General features: G+C 46.2%; 2 protein-coding genes across 3 annotated transcripts in view; one reads left to right on the top strand and one right to left on the bottom strand.

The window, feature by feature from the left end:
* The window catches only part of ap3b1a (adaptor related protein complex 3 subunit beta 1a), a 46,944-nt gene extending 42,793 nt beyond the window's left edge, over positions 1 to 4,151 (bottom strand). Inside the window, exon 1 of the mRNA XM_070989542.1 lies at positions 3,859 to 4,151. Coding sequence (XP_070845643.1) covers positions 3,859 to 3,986 — 128 coding nt within the window. The 5' untranslated portion in view covers positions 3,987 to 4,151. The remainder of the gene's footprint in view (positions 1 to 3,858) is intronic.
* Positions 4,152 to 4,986: 835 nt separating this feature from the next.
* Positions 4,987 to 14,233, top strand: LOC139349116 (secretory carrier-associated membrane protein 1-like). 2 transcript variants are annotated; one of them, XM_070989634.1, is made up of 9 exons: positions 4,987 to 5,222; positions 8,746 to 8,823; positions 9,421 to 9,528; positions 10,072 to 10,183; positions 10,616 to 10,744; positions 11,611 to 11,770; positions 11,870 to 11,971; positions 12,123 to 12,240; positions 12,336 to 14,233. In XM_070989634.1, the coding sequence occupies exons 1-9, from the start codon at positions 5,166 to 5,168 to the stop codon at positions 12,483 to 12,485; spliced, it is 1,014 nt and encodes a 337-aa protein (XP_070845735.1). In that variant the 5' UTR covers positions 4,987 to 5,165; the 3' UTR covers positions 12,486 to 14,233. The 2 variants fall into 2 exon arrangements, with proteins under 2 accessions (XP_070845735.1, XP_070845736.1); XM_070989635.1 differs by lacking the exon at positions 4,987 to 5,222 and adding an exon at positions 8,075 to 8,188.
* The last annotated feature ends 3,714 nt before the right edge of the window (positions 14,234 to 17,947 follow it).

Raw genomic sequence — 17,947 nt, 5'->3', positions numbered from 1 at the left:
TGATTCGCTGCCAGCAGTGACGTCGACATTAATTCTTCCTTTTTTGGACAAAATCCAGTTTTTCAAGTTTAATATTCTAATTCGCTGGATCAGAAATACTTTAGTTAGCTGTTAGCTGCTGCAAACACCACCGCATCGCTCTCAATCCCTCCACTCACCAAAAAGCCAAATCTGCAGCATTTCTGGCTCATTATGAGCTTTTTGAATCTTTTTGTCCATCACTGCTGAGACTTATTATTATGTCATTTACCCGTGGCGGAGGATGAAAGAAGATGAAATCAGATGATCATTATCTGAGCTCTGTATTTCAGTCCAAACGCTTTCATTTTAGAGAAGCGTGAAGGACAAATGGACGGCAGAGACGTCTCTCACAGCTGGATTTTACACACAACTGTATTCCTATTTGACATAAAATTTCATGTTTTTCTTGATTAAAAGAGGACGCAGAAGAAAAACGATGCGGTCTGACCATTTGGCTGGATTCCTCCGTTCATTCGCGAGTTAATGAATCAATGGATGGACGTGGTCACATTTTTTCCTAAATTGACTCAAAGAAAAAAATATGACGCATTGTAAATCGATGTATGATGCTGGCATAAAAATAAATACCCCCAGTTAAAGGATTTCTCATCCATGTGGCATTAGAAGCTGTGATCAAACGTTCTTTATTCTTGGCCTTGAAGACAAAAGGGGGTCAAAGCAGAACATTTTTCCAGCTGAATCTGACCGTTTTGAAGGGCACGCAGCAAAAAGAAAACACTGCATGTTTGTTTAAGTCAGAAAAGGAAAAACTCACAAATTACTATCAGTAACAGGGGAAAATATAAGTATTTGCGGTTTGATCAAACGCGCCAAGAAGTCTGGGAAGAAATGCAAGTTCCTGTTCAAATCTCCCGCAGTTTGCCAAAAGGAAGGTTTGACAGCAGCACAATACATCTGCAGTGAGGTGAGCAGTCAGAAAATAAAAAATAAAAAAATAACTCAAGCACACAGAGAAACAGGCTTTTCATGGGTTGTGACACTTCCATAACGAGTGGGCGGTGACCAATAACCAAACAACACTGATTCCACTTCCTGGTGAGCCTGAAAGACTGCAAACCTTTCAGTGCTTGAAAGTCAAACGTGCCCTGGACTGGATATTATTAATAAATGTGCCGACATAAACAGAGCTAAAGAGCAAAAATCTACTTTTAATGCAGCCCAAAATCACAGTGTTCACACAACAAATCCACACAGCCAAAGCACTCGGCCACAGCGGACACCTCTCCAGTCACAGATAACGATGCGTCACATGACTCACGCCTGGATGAGGTCCGGCACGGAGCTTTCCGTCAGTACGATGACGCCTATATGTCTGCAGAACATTGCAGGAATGTTGTTTGTGCCCCTCTCATGTGACAAACATTCAACAATTTCAATCAACAAAAGCACAACTATGGAAGCGAGCTGGGGCTAACTTGAATTTGCTGAGGGGGACAAAGCCTGTGTGCGGCACGAATATGAGACGCAGACTCTTGTCTTGGCACGGCTCAGGCAGGGTGAACTGTGTGAGGCAGACGTGCAAACAGAAGCATCATTCATGCCCCTCTGCTCTCTTTCTGATCTCCCACTTTGGCTTGGAGGTAGGCAAACATATGACCTCGCCTCGCCTAGCTGGGTAGATGGTCATGTGAGACAGCTTAGAGGCTCACTTTAGCATAAGAAGCAGCATTTAGCACGATGGGAAAAGAACGTCATCAAAATGACATTTATGCTGCACACAGAGCTCAAAGCAAGCCGAGACGCTGCAGGGGAGCCGCACTCGCTCTGCTGCCAGATTTCAGGTTTTTACTGACTACACATCCAGTTGGACTGACCATATAAAAGCACTGAGTGCTAAGCTGCTACGATCTCCACCTGTGGAGCTAGTGTGGTGTGTGCTTTGCTAACTGCCCACTCAAAGTGCATTAAACTGATTTTACAAGTAAATTACAAATGCAAAGGGTGGACACGGTGAGGACTGGCTGCCCTCTAGTGGCAGGTTTCTGAGATGAAACTCAAAACATGCTGACAACACAGTTTTATACCAGTGAAAGGTTGGTTTTACATGGTTTTGAGCTAATGCAGAAGCTAACTGTGATGTGATATTTGCATGGAGCACAGGAAGCCTTGGACACCCAGATCAGAAAGGTCCAGAAAGGTCCAGAAAGGTCCCACGTCTTGAGGAATTCAAGCGGCTCAGACTGACTGTAAAGCAAGGATCCCAGTTTCTAATCCATCCACACTCAAGCATAATAAAACACTGAGAATCACCGACCCAGGCTTAGAAAAGGCAGATATATTCAAGAGAAAGGCCTTTAAGACAAACCTTAAGGTCCAAACAAAGACATTTCTGCTTTCCAAATTCAATCCCACATTCACACAGCCATAAAAAAATCTCTCTCTCTCGTCTGAACAATGATGTCTGAATAAACTAATGGTCCACTTTGAAGCAAGAAGTGAGCTACAAACTAATTTCAGCTGCTAAGACGTCTTCTGTACACAAACACTGTGTGTAAACCATGATACTGAAAACAATAAACCACTGGTCACAAGCAGAAACCTGGTCGCACCTCCACAACAGCAGCCTGTACATTTCACATCTTAACAGGTTAATGTACAAACCTGTTCACACGGAGAGCCCATCACACGTTTATTATTAAAAAACACAAAAGGTGAGGCAAGCAGATCTTGTTCCCCGGTCTTTGCTGCAGTGACCAGTGATGTTTTGCATGTGCTCTCATCTTTCTGTTTGACTACTGTACGATAAGGCAGCCCAGTCCAAAGCATCTTTCCATGTGGTATGCAGGTGTATGCTCATTTTACGACAGCAGGTTTAAGGCATGTCGGTTGGCACTTGGTTGTTTTCAACATTTGTGAGTGGAAAACTTCAGTAACTGTGAGTAACTGTCAGTATGTGCATTAACGGGAGTCTGACTGGTGAGAAATGGAAAGAAATGGATGTTACACTCACTGATAAAATCGCACTTTGCTGTGTTGATGTGTTCAGCACCATCATCCTCCAGCACTGTACAGACCTGCGGAGGCCATTCAGCCGCAAGCCCGCGTGTCAATTCTGCTAAATCTGAAGAAAATCACTACTGTGCACATTTCTATGAAGCACAGAGCAGTGACTAGAAACTGATGGACTGGTTAATGAGTTTTATAGTGAAGCTGACGTTAATTAGACCTTTCCTGCGCATTGATGCAAACTGTATAAGAAGCATATAACTATGGGCAGCCTGCATGGCTTCACAGGACACCATGAATCCACAGAAACCACGTAAGTGCAGTATTCACATTTCCACGCGATGCCATGAAAAGTCAACTTAACAACTTTCACTGGCAGCTCTTCAGAACTTCTTCACCTCCACGGAAATTCATCAATCTTGCCAACAGCCGTTTCTTTTTGATCATCTGGACACCAGAAATATTTTGTTGAGCCGTTTCTTGGCGGGTTGACTCTCCTAAATCATCAGTTTGTGCAGTGCAAAGGGAAAATGTTCATTTTTCCACTTTTTCTCCTTGGCTTCAGACTGTATCCTGCAGCTGAACCTGAAGCTGCTTTTCCTACTCGGACAAACGCTGACACACACAGAACAAGACAAAAGTTATCCAAAAGGGCCCAGAGACTGATCAAAATCCATAACAGTTTTGCTAGTTAACGGCTAACCGTCAGTCGCCATCACTGCCGAGCTTGTTGACGATGCGGACTCTTTCTGGCCTCTTTCGGCGTACGCTACGCTGGACGTTAGCCGCACAAAGTTCTCCAAAACCGTCCAACCTTACCACAAATTAGCAATTCTGCTAGCAGACGGAACACACGCTAAGCTAGCTTACTTTTTGAAGTCCGTGCTGAAGAGTCCAAAGGCAGCTCCGGTGCTGGAGGAGGTCGGGGTGCTCTCCTGACCCGCTTCCACGGCAGCCTCCGCTCCTCCTTGGTCATTGTACAAGGCGCTCGTCGACATGCTTAGCGTTTAAAAAACTTAATGGATTCCGCTCCTCCTCCGGCTGAAAAACGGCGCAGAAACTTCTGGAAACGTTTCTGTAACGTCGCGTTTAAAGTTCCGCCGAAGCCAAACTTCTCCGAGATTTCAACCAACTTTTTACACGCAGTGGCGGAAGTGTGAGCTGGACAAGCTGGAGTCACATGACAGCGCTCCAGCCGCAAACAGCGCACAGATCTGCGTCAACTAGAACGCACTCTGTACGAAGTCTTACGGCGCCCGTTAATGTACAAACTGACGTCTCGTTTAGAATCACAGATCTATGGTCGAAACGCCCCGAGCCGCTGTGTTGCCAAGGTAACAACGGCAACCAGAGAGGGAGAAAGTCAAAACTTGCGAACTCGTCATACGGAAAAACCGTTTTAACTGAAATTACAAATACAACGTGATTTTTACGTTGTTGAATATTTCTCACAAATGTGCAAAATATTAGTTATTGTCTACACTGTAACAGTATTCTTAGAAACTGTATATATTGTGCATATACACAGACTAGTATTTCTCAAGTGCAATACAACATATGTCATTAGTAGTTTTTCCTCATAAGAATATCGGCAATAGTACTTTCTGTGGCAGTCGTATTTTCATGGCATCTAGTATTTAATAATATTGATGACAAATTGTATTAACGTGTTCATCACTTTAGTGTTGCAGCTGGTAAAGGTGGAGCTTACTTTAATTATTTTATTCACTGCTGGGTATCTGAACCTATAATAACCTATTGGATGAAAAATGATTTCAGTGATTATGAAAATATTTGCCAATAGAAGAAAAGAAAAGAAAAGAAAAGAAAAGAAAAGAAAAGAAAAGAAAAGAAAAGAAAAGAAGTAAAAGTACCTCTAAAGTTTGTGCTCAACTACTTAAGTACATGTACTAAGTTCCGCCTCTGGATCCAGGAAGTGACGACTCTTTACTTCCGCCCGGCGTGTGCTTGTGTCTCATTGGTTCGCTGCTGGTGACCAATCCTCCTCCTCAGTAGTATCTCTTCTGGACACAGTCAACAGTTGACTTCACCTCCGTCTCATCTGTCGCGTCCACCTCAAACCGAGTCGTTTCTTTCAAGTCGCCATCTCAAACTTTTCTCACAATTGTTAGCTTTGGAACACGTTTAACGGAAACCACCCACATCCCCTTTGGAGAATGTCGGATTTCGACAGCAATCCGTTCGCGGACCCGGAGTTCAACAACCCTTTCCAGGTAACGTTAGCTAGCAGCGTTAGCCGCATTAGCGTTAGCATCTGCGTTATTTCACATTAGTAACGGGTTAACAGTACTCGGGCTCTGGTTGTTCTGTGTTAAGCAGCTGTGGTAAAGATATTTGAGTTTAAAGATATTAAAAGCAACTGAAAACAGACGTTAAAGCACTTATTGGTCGGCTTTAGTGAGAGACTTTCACTCTTTGCCTGACTGGTGTGACCTGACGTAAAGGTAGCAGGTATTGTGTTAGCTAGTTCAATGACTTGTGTTAGCCTTCCTGCTGATCGAGCAGGTGTTAGCTTTCAGTCAGGTGTGTTTGTGTGTTTTTATAGAGACTCTGTGCTTTTCTTTCTGCTCTCTTTGCACTTTTCAGATTTAACTTTCCGGCTGTCTGACGGACTTACAAAGGGAGCACACACACCTTTGTTTTTAAGGAAATACATCTCTGGTGTTAAAATGTTGTTCCTGTTTTCATGCATGTAGATTTCTCTGCCTGACTCAGCGCTGCCATACTTTGGACATTCACTGCATTTTTCAGTGTGAGTCTGAAATTAGATTAGAGTCACTTTATGGACTTTCTGCTACAAGCCACAGATAGTACCAACTCAAGCAGAGGTGCAGGGTTTTAGGGGATTATTCTGGGACAGATGACTGTCATGCCTCCTGCTGCTGGCCTCGTGCACACACTCGTGTCCAGTCATGGTGAAAGCATGCATTTGATCATGTCCTCTTGAGCCTTAAACCTCCGTCAGCCAGCCTGAAGATGGTGTTTCCCTCTGTCTCATCATATCAGGTGTACTGAACATGGGCCCCAGGCCAGAAGCTCATTAGCGTTTTCATTAGAGTAGAAAAGATCAGATTTACTCATTAGTCAAGTGATTATTTTGACAACTGATTGATTAAATATTGATTCTTCAATGAAAAGTCCCTGCTTCCTGCCACTCAGGTGTGATTATTAGCTTTTGTGACATATTCTCCTGTGATAGTTTAGTGAATACCTCTGAGCTGTGGACTGCTGGTCGAACTAAATGAGTTTTCTGAACTCGTCAGTTTGTCATTTAGGAAACTGTGATGCACATTTTCAACTAGAAGCCACCTGAGAAATCAGTCAGGCGGATGTAATAAACAGCATCAGATCAGTGTAGACCAACGTCAGCTGTTAAATGACAAGAAGCTGAAATAAAGATGTTTCGAAATAGTGCCAGCAGTTCATAGTTTGTCCACCAGGGAGTGGACAGCTGGGACATGTCCTGTGCTGTCCACCGTTGCATTGTCAAAAAGGAAAATTTAAAGGAATCTCATCAGCTGTTTTTATTTCTATGCAAAGGGGATGTGTAAAGAAAATTGATTGTGGCAGTGATATAATTGTCTGATTTTATTTGGATGTTTGTTTATTCACTCCTAAATATCAAAATCTGCATCAAAAATCTTTCATCAGCAAGTCTGTTTTTCACTATTCTGACCTTTATGGGCCAAAGACGAATGAAGGAAATAATGAACAGATTAGGTGATAATGGAAATGATCAGAGTGGCAGCCCTGCCCCGCCTGCACCAAAAATAATAGTAGAACAATAACAATAAATGCTGTAGGATATTGTGATGAGCATCAACCTGTTTCCTCTGATATTTTTACAGGCCAAATGATTTATCTGTTCATAATCAACAGATTGTTTCTGCCCATCATAAGTAGCCGGACATGATTTCTAAAGATGTCTCCATCAGACAGAGCAAAGTATTCCTTAAATTCAGATGTTATCCAAAGAAAAGCAGAGCAGTCTTCACATCTGTAAAGCTGTCATCAGCACGCTTAATATTTAAATGAGGTAATCAACTGTTCATTTTCATTTGCTGTAATTGGCCGATACTCAGACACAGATATTCCTGATTCCTCCCCTTTTCGAGGCTGTAATGTGTCACAGAAACGTAAAAAGTCATCCCACCATCTTGCTCGCTCGGTGCGAGGCGGTGAAAGGCGCTGACGGCACAGTGCGACGGTACAGACGTGTGGAAGGTGAATTATTCACGGAGCCGCATTAACATAGTGACGTGTCCAGCGAACCCCTGCTGTCCTGCCGTTCGTCTGTCACTCGCTGGCACGCGCTCGTTGGCCTGAGGAGAAACAGCTTTGTTCCCTCCTCCGAGCTATCTTCAATTCTTCATGAAATCATATGGTGGCATCATGGCGACATGTGGTGATCTGATCCCCTGTGGTGCCTTTCCTGCTGAATTTCATCTCCCAGCCGTGCATCACATTCTGTTTTGACCTATTTCTCCCATGTAGGCTAATCACAGGGATTAGTCTCCCATGCTCCTTAGCAAAAGAAAGTACAGATGTCACGTTGTGTTTTATTAGCAGCTTAATGAAATGTGAGTTGCGTTCAGAGCGTGGAGTCCTGCCGGTGTGCTCTTTGCTGACCCGGCTCTGTGTTGCATATCGCAGCTCCACCTTTAAACAGCACAGCGTGCAAAGTGTTGAAGTCTGGGATGAAGTGTCATCGGCCGCTGAGACTTGTGCAGCAGATCACGCAGCACAATGTCTGTTTTATTGTCAGCTGCGTCATGGAGATGGAAGTTTGCTGGTTCGAGCCTCGTTAGGCGACAGGAAATCCATGTCTACGAGATCAGTTTGCACACATGCAACAAGTGGAGCGTGCACGGCCATCTTTTGATTTTTACCACTGAGAGTATAGATTTCAGGACGAAAACTCGACACTCGGGGAATGTGCATGTTTTTGTTTGGCTGGGCAACAGGGCGACATTAAACTTTAAACACATAGCCTGAAATATTGATGACCCTGGTCTGGTGACAAGTTTCAGCCTGTGCGTTCGGCAGAACAAGAGTCAGGGAGACAGCGAGAGGACAGGACAGAGACCGGATGAGGACAGGACTGCAGGACTATGCAGACTGGATGTTAATCTGAGCCGCGGTTTGAATGAAAGTAGTGCGAGACGGACAGCAGCTGATGGTAAGCTTGTCATGAGATACAGGTGTGTGACTGTAGCTTGGCTGCAGGAGGATATTAAACTGTGCTTTGAAAGTTTGCTCTTTCCTGAATATTCAGCTCCGTGTTTTAGTTCACTTTGTGTCTTTGCACACTCAAACTGACGTTCATGAGCGTTTGTGAACACCGACCTTTTGATTTTCTTGTGTTTTTAAGGATCAGAAAGTGCTTTAGCAGGTTTTGTGTCCAGTGCAGAAAACCACAAAGGCTCTCTGTATGTCCCCCCCCCCCCAAAAGTGGTGGACTATTTATAGACATGTTCCTGTGAAAATTATTGGAATCATCCCTTCTTTGGCAGTATTGAATTATAGGCCTGTTTGGCCTTGATGTGACAGAATAATGGAGGCTTTTTACGCTCACATGTGCCATTTTACTGGCACTGTGCAGATTTCTGCTGCTGTCCTCGGTAAGAACACGAGGGAACATACATCAAGACTGTTCCTCACTCTTTGTTGAGCTTTTCATGTGCATCTCATGTTTGTTTCTGTTCTCATAAGGTCTTTTTGAATCTGTTTTGTCAGGATCCATCAGTGACACAGGTAAGACAGGCTGCTCCTCCAGGGCTGGAGGAGTACAATCCCTTCGCAGATGGCAAACCGGTGAGTATTTGTACTTTGAACCAGTGAGTTCATTCATGTTGTTTCTGCTTTTCACACAGTGAGCCATGAGGATATGATGGACACTTTGAATTAAATCCTCTTCGTCCATCCCAGTTCATTATTTAGCTCTTGTTCGTACTGCTAACTAAAATCATGTAGTCTTAAAATATATGATGGATATTGAGAACTAAATAAAAAGGAAATAAAAAGGAAAAGAGCACGAGATGTGGTTAAAAGCCAGAAAGTGAACATTTGAGCTCTGTTAAAACCTTTTTGCGTTGCGACTTAAGCTGTCCTCCCTCCACATTAAAGAATGTTTTTTAGTCACCAATCATTCGCTTTTAGGTTTCTTCTGTTGTTCTTTCATACGAGTGCTCTTCACACTGATCTGCCTTTTACACTCTGCAGCTTTAACTGAGTGATTTCATGCTTGGACTTAAAATCCTCCGCTAAGCTGACCTGTTTGATTTGAATGTAAGAAGAAGAAGAAGTCATGTCTCATGTTTTTTAGCCTCCACGTTAAACTCAGAAGCTCAGCACTGCAGATCCTGATGAACTGGAGGCAAACACCTGTCTGTCTGCATGTTTCCTCCACAGACGCCTGCAGGTATGGCGCCCAAGACCGCAGCACCCGCCATCAACACACAGCCCGCCATCATGAAACCCACAGAGGAGCCTCCGGCCTACTCACAGCCTCAGACACAGGTAGGACTGACCACGACCAGACCTCGTCCAGCCAAAAACAGCCTCATCTCCTGTAGCTTTCTGCTCTGTGGTCCACTGAGAGACATCGCCCTGTGCTGATCACGCGGTGTGTCGGTCTGCATCAGGAAGCAGACTCAGACTCTTCTCATGGGCTCAGTCCAGCGTCGATGGCAGAAAACCCGTTAACATGACAGCTGGTTTCACGCTGAGTTTGTGGACAGAAAAGTCGCTCTGCAGGAGGCTGGTTCTCCGAGGGACACAGAGAGAAATAACTTGTGACGGTGCGCCTCCTTTCTAGTCATTGCTCCCGGGAACATGCTGTTGTGATGTCTGTCCTCCTGCTGGTGCTGCCCGTCCACATTTTTATTCCGAAAGTAGAAAAAAAGTCATCGAGCAGACAGCCTGACACACACTGCTGTACTCTAACCTGTGTGTGCGTGTGTGCGTGCGTGTGTGTGTGTGTGTGTGTGTGTGTGTGTGTGTGTGTGTGTGTGTGTGTGTGTGTGTGTGTGTGTGTGTGTGTGTGTGTGTGTGTGTGTGTAGGAGCAGTCGCGAGGAGCTGCTGAGCTGTTGAGGAGACAGGAGGAGCTGGAGAGGAAGGCGGCAGAGCTGGACCGCCGTGAGCGAGAGATGCAGTCGCTCAGCGCTTCAGGAGGTCAGTGTCAGATCACAGCTGTCCACACCCAAAAATCCAATCCAGACGGGGCGCTTAGCTTAGCTTAGCATAAAGACTGGAAGCAGGGGGGACCAGCTAGCCTGGCTCTGTACCACCAGCACCTCGAAATGGTACTGCAGCCGGCAAAGAAATGGCGTGGATAGTAATAGTGGTTCATTAGTAGAGAGCCAGCCCAGCTGTTCACCCTGCTGTTACAGTTGTTATGCTAAGCTAAGCTAACTGCCTCATCTCACTGCCAACCATGAGATGAGTTTACTCAAAGGTGTTTTAATTGTTAACATGCTCACAAGAATCCAGGCAGCCGGTTAGTATAAAACATGTGTTCGAGCGACAGTCCGTAATCCTTCCTGACGAGCGCGATGGAAACCCTGATCTCGCATTTCTCTGACGGCTCGTCTCGTCCTGTTTCAGGCAGGAAGAACAACTGGCCGCCCCTCCCGGAGATGCTCCCCGTGGGTCCATGTTTCTACCACGACATCACCGTGGACATCCCCGTAGAGTTTCAGAAGACGGTCAAGATCATGTATTACCTCTGGATGTGTGAGTGGCTGCTTTTATGCCTTTATTTCTGATGTGCAGCATGGCCGCTGCATTTATGGCCACGTGTTCGTCCCAGGGCAGCGAATTTGTCCACGGAGGAAGTGAGTGAAGAGAACAAAGACATCCCCAAAAGAATCCGTTTGAAGTCATCTTACCTCTCTGATGCTTTTAATGTGGCGGGGCATGTTCATTGTCGTCATTCATAGCGTTGATTATCAGGATCGTTCCGCGTCACATTGCTCATGATAACGCGCCCCCCCCCCCCCCAACTGCTGCTCACTCACAGCTCCCTTCTGTAGTTCAGGTGACGTTGAGCGGCCGCGTGACGGCGGCACATGGTCACATGGTGCCGTCATGCGGCCGCTGCAGTGACTCGGTCAGATGATGGCGTGAAGGTCGGCTCGGATACGCTCACATTTCTCCCTGGCTCGTTTCCTCGCTGTCTGATGAATTCCTTGGAGTAACTCCAGCGAACTGGATTTCCTTTCCGAGCCGAAGCAGAGAAGATGTTGAGGACACATTGGCGCCGCCCCCGACCAGCAGGCGGATGTCATGTTTCACGCCGGGACGTAAAGCGCTTCACTTTCACAGGCCGTTAGCGAGCGGCGCCTTTAGCCGTGCAGTCGCTCTGAGGACCCATGAACATGGTAATGATGAATTATTAAATGTGCATTTGTGTGCTCTGCTCTCATTCCTGCGCGGTGTTACAGGTTGAAATATGAGCGTGCAGCACTGTCAGATACGAGATGCAAACAAAGCAGATCATGTGTTTTGGGGTTGTCCGGGTATCGTCCCGTACCGACTGGAGGTAAAGAGACAATATTAAAGACACAGAGACATATTTCCCTCCTCCTGCTCATATTCAGTTCACACGGGGACGCTGCTTGCGAACATGGTGGGCTGCCTGGCCTGGTTCTGTGTGGACGCCTACCGCGGGGTGGACTTCGGCCTGTCCATCCTCTGGTTCATGCTCTTCACGCCGTGTTCCTTCGTCTGCTGGTACAGACCGCTGTACGGAGCGTTCAGGTACATGTTCACACGCGTGTTCATCGTGGACGTGCGAACAAAGAGCTCCTCCGCTCCGTCGTCTGTGGTCTTCATGTCCTGTTTTCCCTCTTTCTGCAGGAGCGACAGTTCATTCAGGTTCTTCGTTTTCTTCTTCGTGTACATCTGTCAGTTTGGCGTCTACGTTCTGCAGTGCATCGGCATCGCCGGCTGGGGCGCCAGGTGAGAAGGCAGGACGAGAAGAGACACAGCAACGTGAAATTAAATGTTCAGTCATTTTTAGTGCTCTTACCAAATCAGCATCAATGATTAGAACATGATTTTTGACACAAGCCTCAGTAACTTGACCCTGTAATGACGTTGTTGTCTGTAGCGGGTGGATCTCAGCTCTGACCGGCCTGAACCGGAGCGTCCCGGTGGGCATCATAATGATCCTCATCGCCGCTCTCTTTACCTCACTGGCTGTCATGTCCCTCATCATGTTCAAGAAGGTAGACGCAAAACAAACAAAGAGGAAGATTAAGTGACCTCTATTAAAGTCCCTTCAGATGTAATTCATCTCTTCCTCCCTCCTCATCCTCATCAGGTCCACGCGATGTACCGGACCACCGGCGCCAGCTTCGAGAGGGCGCAGCAGGAGTTCGCAACAGGCGTCATGTCCAACAAGACGGTCCAGGCGGCCGCTGCTAATGCCGCCTCCAGGGCTGCGCAGGGAACCTTCAAGGAGCAGATCTGATTGGCCCGCAGAGCTCGCTCATCTCTCCGTCCAACCCCCATCCCCCTTCTCCCTCCATCTCTGCTCCACTTGAGCCGACTGCCCCCCCACCTCCTGACAATATGGAGGTGGTTGATGTGAGGTCGGGTATCCAGGGGACCCGGACCCGGCTCGTTTCTGTCCTCTTCTGCCTGCCCGGCCGTGTGCACTCCCATCACGGACTCTGAGACCCTCGCTGCACTCCCACCACCTCTCAACCAGCCTTGTGTGTGTGTGTGTGTGTGTGTGTGTGTGTGTGTGTGTGTGTGTGTGTGTGTGTGTGTGTGTGTGTGTGTGTGCGTGTGTGTGTGTGTGTGTGTGTGTGTGTGTGGCCAACTAAATGAATGTTTGTGTGCCTGTCTGTCCTCTGTAGACAGATTCTGATGTAGCTGGGCATTTCCACCATCCACCACCTTCCAGTTCTGTGGCTTCCTGTGTTTCTGAGCCATCCTCTAATTTATCAGCCCAATCACTACTTTTTAAATTAATTTATTGTTGGACAAACGGAGGTCATCTCGTTCTCGGTAGTTGTCGGTTAATGCGCAAGCAGCAGCTCTCTGATCGGTTTTGCTGTTTTCTGCACTGCTGCCCCCCGGTGGAGGGACTTTGTATTGAAGATGAATGCTGTGCATTCCAGTTCACTGCCTTGCCTTCTACTTTCTGCTGTCCTCTGAATCTGTTTTCAGGAAGTGTTTAGGTTTACTTCCTTAACATGATGTGCCACCCAAAATCTCATTTGTGAAGTATCAAACACTCCCCCTGTAGGCTGCAGGGCTAATGACGAGCAAAGATGTTGAGTGTGCGTGAGGCAGAGTGGGACCGCTGGGTCCGTCCATGCTTTGGTCCTCACTGAAATATCAACAGATATTTACTGTTAGAGAAACATTCACGTTCCCCAGAGGATGAGTTCTGCTCCAACGCCTCCATGAAGTTCGCATTTGTGATTTCAGCGAAATATCTCCACAACTTCTGGAAGTTTGCCGTTTGATCCCTTAAATTTCTACCCAGCTCGAGATTTCAAATCGTCCAGTATTATGGTCAAAGACTGGGTGTTTCAAAGACATTTTCACTAAACTGAGATGGTGCCTCTGTAAACATTATACCTGCTAAGCAGTAGCATGTTAGCGGCGTCATTGTGAGCGTGTTAGCATGTAGCTAACAGCCTCACAGAGCTGCTAGCATTGCTGCAGAGACTAATCAATTGTCGCTTAATTTCATGTCGACCAACTGATTGACCAATCAATTGTTTGATCTCTTTTCCTTTGAAATCTGAGGTCGATCGGACGCATCCGTCTCTGTCAGACTTCAAACAGCCTCCTCTCCCGCCGACATGCAGTGTTTGATACTGGAGACATTTTTATGTTGTGATTTTGGGTGATCTGTCAGTTTCAGGTATTCACTGCTTGGAGTCTTTGGCCTGTTTGATGTACTGTTGCTCGACTGTGGCTTTAAGCTGTGCTTCATAATCAACATGGTTTGTGGTAGAAACACTGAGAAGGAAATTAAAGTTTCCAGAAGCATCTCTAACTCCAATATTTTAATGAAATTATTGAAGACGAGTAGAAGGATGTTTGTATGTTTTGTACGATTTCCAGACGTCGGCTGTTTGCTCTAAATTTTGCTGTACTTTAAAGATGCACTCTGGTTTCACCTTCAGTCGCATGTTGACTAGTTTGAGTTTTGTATATTTATTGTATTAACACTGAATAAAATTCTTCTTATGTACCCGTTTCATGCTTTCTTTAGGGGAGTTGGATTTTTGAACACTAGATGGCGGCAGTGAGTCGGCTGTGATTGCCTGCAGAGGAGTTTCCACATGTCCGAGGAAACATTGAGCTTTCTGCTCCTCTGCATTCATTCAGTCAACAACAACAGTTACTGTTTACCTTTCACATTCATCCTTTACACACAAAACACACAATCAGCTTAGAAAATACAACTTATTGATCCTGATCAAACTGCTCAGCAGTGCTCATAATCAAATGTGCTCATATATCATAATGTAACAGGTCAAATCTGCTCGTGTAATGAACACTTTTACTGACATACTTTCAGTATATTTTCTGATAATACCTTGATAAGACTTGTACTTTTAATGGAGTATTGCAGTTTTGCTGATTTACTTGAGTAAAGTATCTGAATTCTTCTTCCACCAAGTGAATGAAAATCATCATCATCACTAGCTGCTGGGGAGGCACTGATCCATGTTTTCTCTCCCACCACTGAATCCAATGCTTCAACTCAGATACTTTCAAATACTTCATGTACAGTTAGTGAGATTAGGCCAGTGGGGCTCAACGTAGGGGTCGGGCCCCTCCAAAGGGTCAGCAGATCAATCTGAAGGGGCGTCAGATGATTGATGGGACGGAAGAAAAAACTCTTTATTTGACTTTTGACTTGTTGGGTCTCACATGTGGTGAGAGGCCACAGCTTGATGGAAACCAGTGGTTTACCTGCAAATGATTCTTTGTATTTTAGAAACCAATCATGTTTTTAATGTAAAATCTTAATGTGAAAAGTAGCTTCAGTAGCTCTGAAGCGTAGCATCGTAGCATGAAGTGAGCACAGAGCGCGGAAACTGAAACGTCCTCAGTTACGTTCCACTGTGCACGCCGGAGCCAATGGAGGCATTAACTGTAACTGCAGAGTCCAGCTGCTGCAGATGTTTGGATCCATGCAGCTACATGAAGCTTCAGCTGAGGAGCCTCAAACATTTCACTTCCACGTCTGCCCACATCAGAACAGGAGATGAAATCTGAATCCGCGGCACCAGATGGTCGTAGGAGCGGCATGTAAGATGGAAATCAGAGGTTGAAGGACAAGGAGGGATGACTGGAGTTCACGCTAACAATGACTCTCAAACAGTGAAAGAGGAGTAAAAATAACACAGATGGCCGAGCAGGATAAAGGGATTGATTCAGGAGGACTTTAGGGGAAAGGAAACCTCTGCCAGAGCGGCAGCAGAAGTACTCTGATCATTCATCATAAAATCAAACCACACTCTGAAAACACGACAGGTCGAAGCGTCCAAGACGTTCAATTAAACGAATGCAAGCATTACTGGCACGAAGGCCCAAAAGTGGAGGTCCTGAAAAGGCAGAAAAATGCTCCCTGTGGGTGTTTTACTGTCAGATGCTCTATTCCATCATTTACTGACGCATTCATGCAGCAGCACAATCCCACTGTTGAGGTGGATTTAGGTTTATTCATCTGTTCTGAACTGTTGGGTAGTTCAAAGTATCCCAGTGTATTCATTTTTAAAAAATCTCATATTTTGTGCATAAAATCTGAACCTGTTCAGTAACATTAACTGTAACTAAGAACTACAGCCGTCACATAAAAGGACTATGAAGCAATAATACAACTTTGTACTTTTACTTAAGTAAAGCTCTCGAGTACTTCTTCCACCACTGCACTGCTTTGTGGCATAAAGTACCATGTTTCCCTCTGAGTGGAGCAGAAGCACAGTCACAGAAAATACTACGTACTCATATTTGTTCGTACAGCCTCGACTGAGTACTGCAGTCTGTTCTGATAACTGATTAGTGATTTCAGTCAAGTTTTGGACTGTCAATCGGACCAAACAAGCCATCTGAAGACATCATCGAGGGCTCGTGGAAGCTGTGAGGAGCATTTTAAACTGACATTTTACAGACTGAGAGATTCCTCAGCGATGATGCTGGAGCTGTGTACTCGAGTAAAAAACTTTCACAGAGCCCTGGGGAGATCAGAGATGACAGCAGGGTAGAAATTCAGATTTGTATGGTTTGAGGACATGACAGTGGAGTTACAGAGCGGCGAGGGGGCAGCCGGCGTCATGAGTTCTTGTGATGACAGTCATGTGCGTTGCTGCTCCAGCTGCATATACGATGAGTGCAGCGGTGCTTTTCCACCCCAAATGTCAGCCGTCCATTAGGAAACAGCGGTTAAAGTGCGCTCAGGCAACGAAAGGGTGGAGGACCCTCGCTCGCTCGCTCGCTCGCTCAGTCATCCTGTGCCTGTGTGTTATTCTGGGTCAGCCATTTCCCAGGAATGCTCTGCCTCCTGCCAAAGAGAAGTCACTACAATGGTATGCACACATAACACTGCAGAAACACAAGGATGACTTAAAAAGGCCTGAAAGTGAGGAGACAGAGCCGGTTTGAGTGCTCGTCTCCGGCCCGTCTCTGTCTCTGCAGCACACACGCCTCCTCTCTTCACCACTTTTATTCATGAATATTCAAAATAACACCTACAGTTATGAAATGGGTGCGTGTGCAATATGGTGAACCATCTGCCCGAACTCCACGCGACGCTCCCGTGAGCATAATCAACTGGGTGAACATTTTGAGAGAAGGGAAAGCAAGATGGCACTTTTCCTGTCCCTGTCCCTGTCCCTGTCCCTGTCCCTGTCCCTGTCCCTGTCCCTGTCACGCACTTCTACGATGCTTTCAACACAACTCGTCGTCCACAGTCTGGTGCTCGTCCAGAGGTTTCTTCCAGTTTTACCATTAAGGGGTTTTTCAGGGTCTTAGGACGGACGTGTTGGACACTGCATGGACTGTAAAACCCCTTGAGGCAAAATTTGTGATACTGATCTTTAATAAATAAAGCTGACTTCACCACTTTACCCTCGCCCACACCAAACGGGAGTGAGATGAGCCACACTGCTGAATCTGAGCGTGCAGCCAGCTTTGTTTTTACTCCCACCAGTCCTTGATTTCAGTCGTTCCCTCTTTGTCTCCTCAAGCCTCCCCACCTCCCCCTTTTCTCCTGCTGGAGGTCAGATTGTTGCGGCGCTGATGGCTGCTCAGAGTCAAAGCAGGGTCAGGGCTCCGGCGGCGTGCGCGCTCGCAGGTTTTGTGTGCAGTTATGTCGCGGAAGAGCCGGTTAGTCCGTCCTGTGACATTGTGAAATGACTGCAGTAGATTGGAAACTGTGCGTGTGTATGTGTGTGTGTATGTGTGTGTGTGTGTGTGTGATTGTACTATGCGGCAGGTCGTGGGGGAGGAAGCAGCAAGGCAGCAGCAGTGTGTGGAGTGTAGAGGTGGTGGCGGGGGGTGGGGGGTGATATGGATAGTGTAGAGAAAAAATGAAGAAACGGGAAATCTCGGCACCTGTTTCCAGGGCAACAGAGGTCTGAAAAACACGGCAGGTTGGACTTTTTATTCTCCACGCTGCACTGCCCTCTGGCAAGACACTGCAGACACCTCTAATGACTCCAAAACACTCGCTGCTGGCCCTGCTGCTGAAACACTGCCTGCTTCAACTGACACACTCTACCTCTGTGTGTGTGTGTGTGTGTGTGTGTGTGTGTGTGTGTGTGTGTGTGTGTGTGTGTGTGTGCGCGCGCGCCGCTGAGGAGCTGGCGTACATGTAGGTGTCACAGGTGCACGACGGCTTTGAGAGGAGACCACAGACCATGTTACATACATGGATCATACATACGTGATCGCTTGCGGGTG

Source organism: Chaetodon trifascialis, chromosome 20, assembly GCF_039877785.1.
Source record: "Chaetodon trifascialis isolate fChaTrf1 chromosome 20, fChaTrf1.hap1, whole genome shotgun sequence".
Taxonomy (NCBI): Eukaryota; Metazoa; Chordata; class Actinopteri; order Chaetodontiformes; family Chaetodontidae; genus Chaetodon; species Chaetodon trifascialis.
The sequence above is the reverse complement of the archived record's forward strand: the minus strand, read 5'-3'. Positions and strand labels throughout refer to the sequence as shown.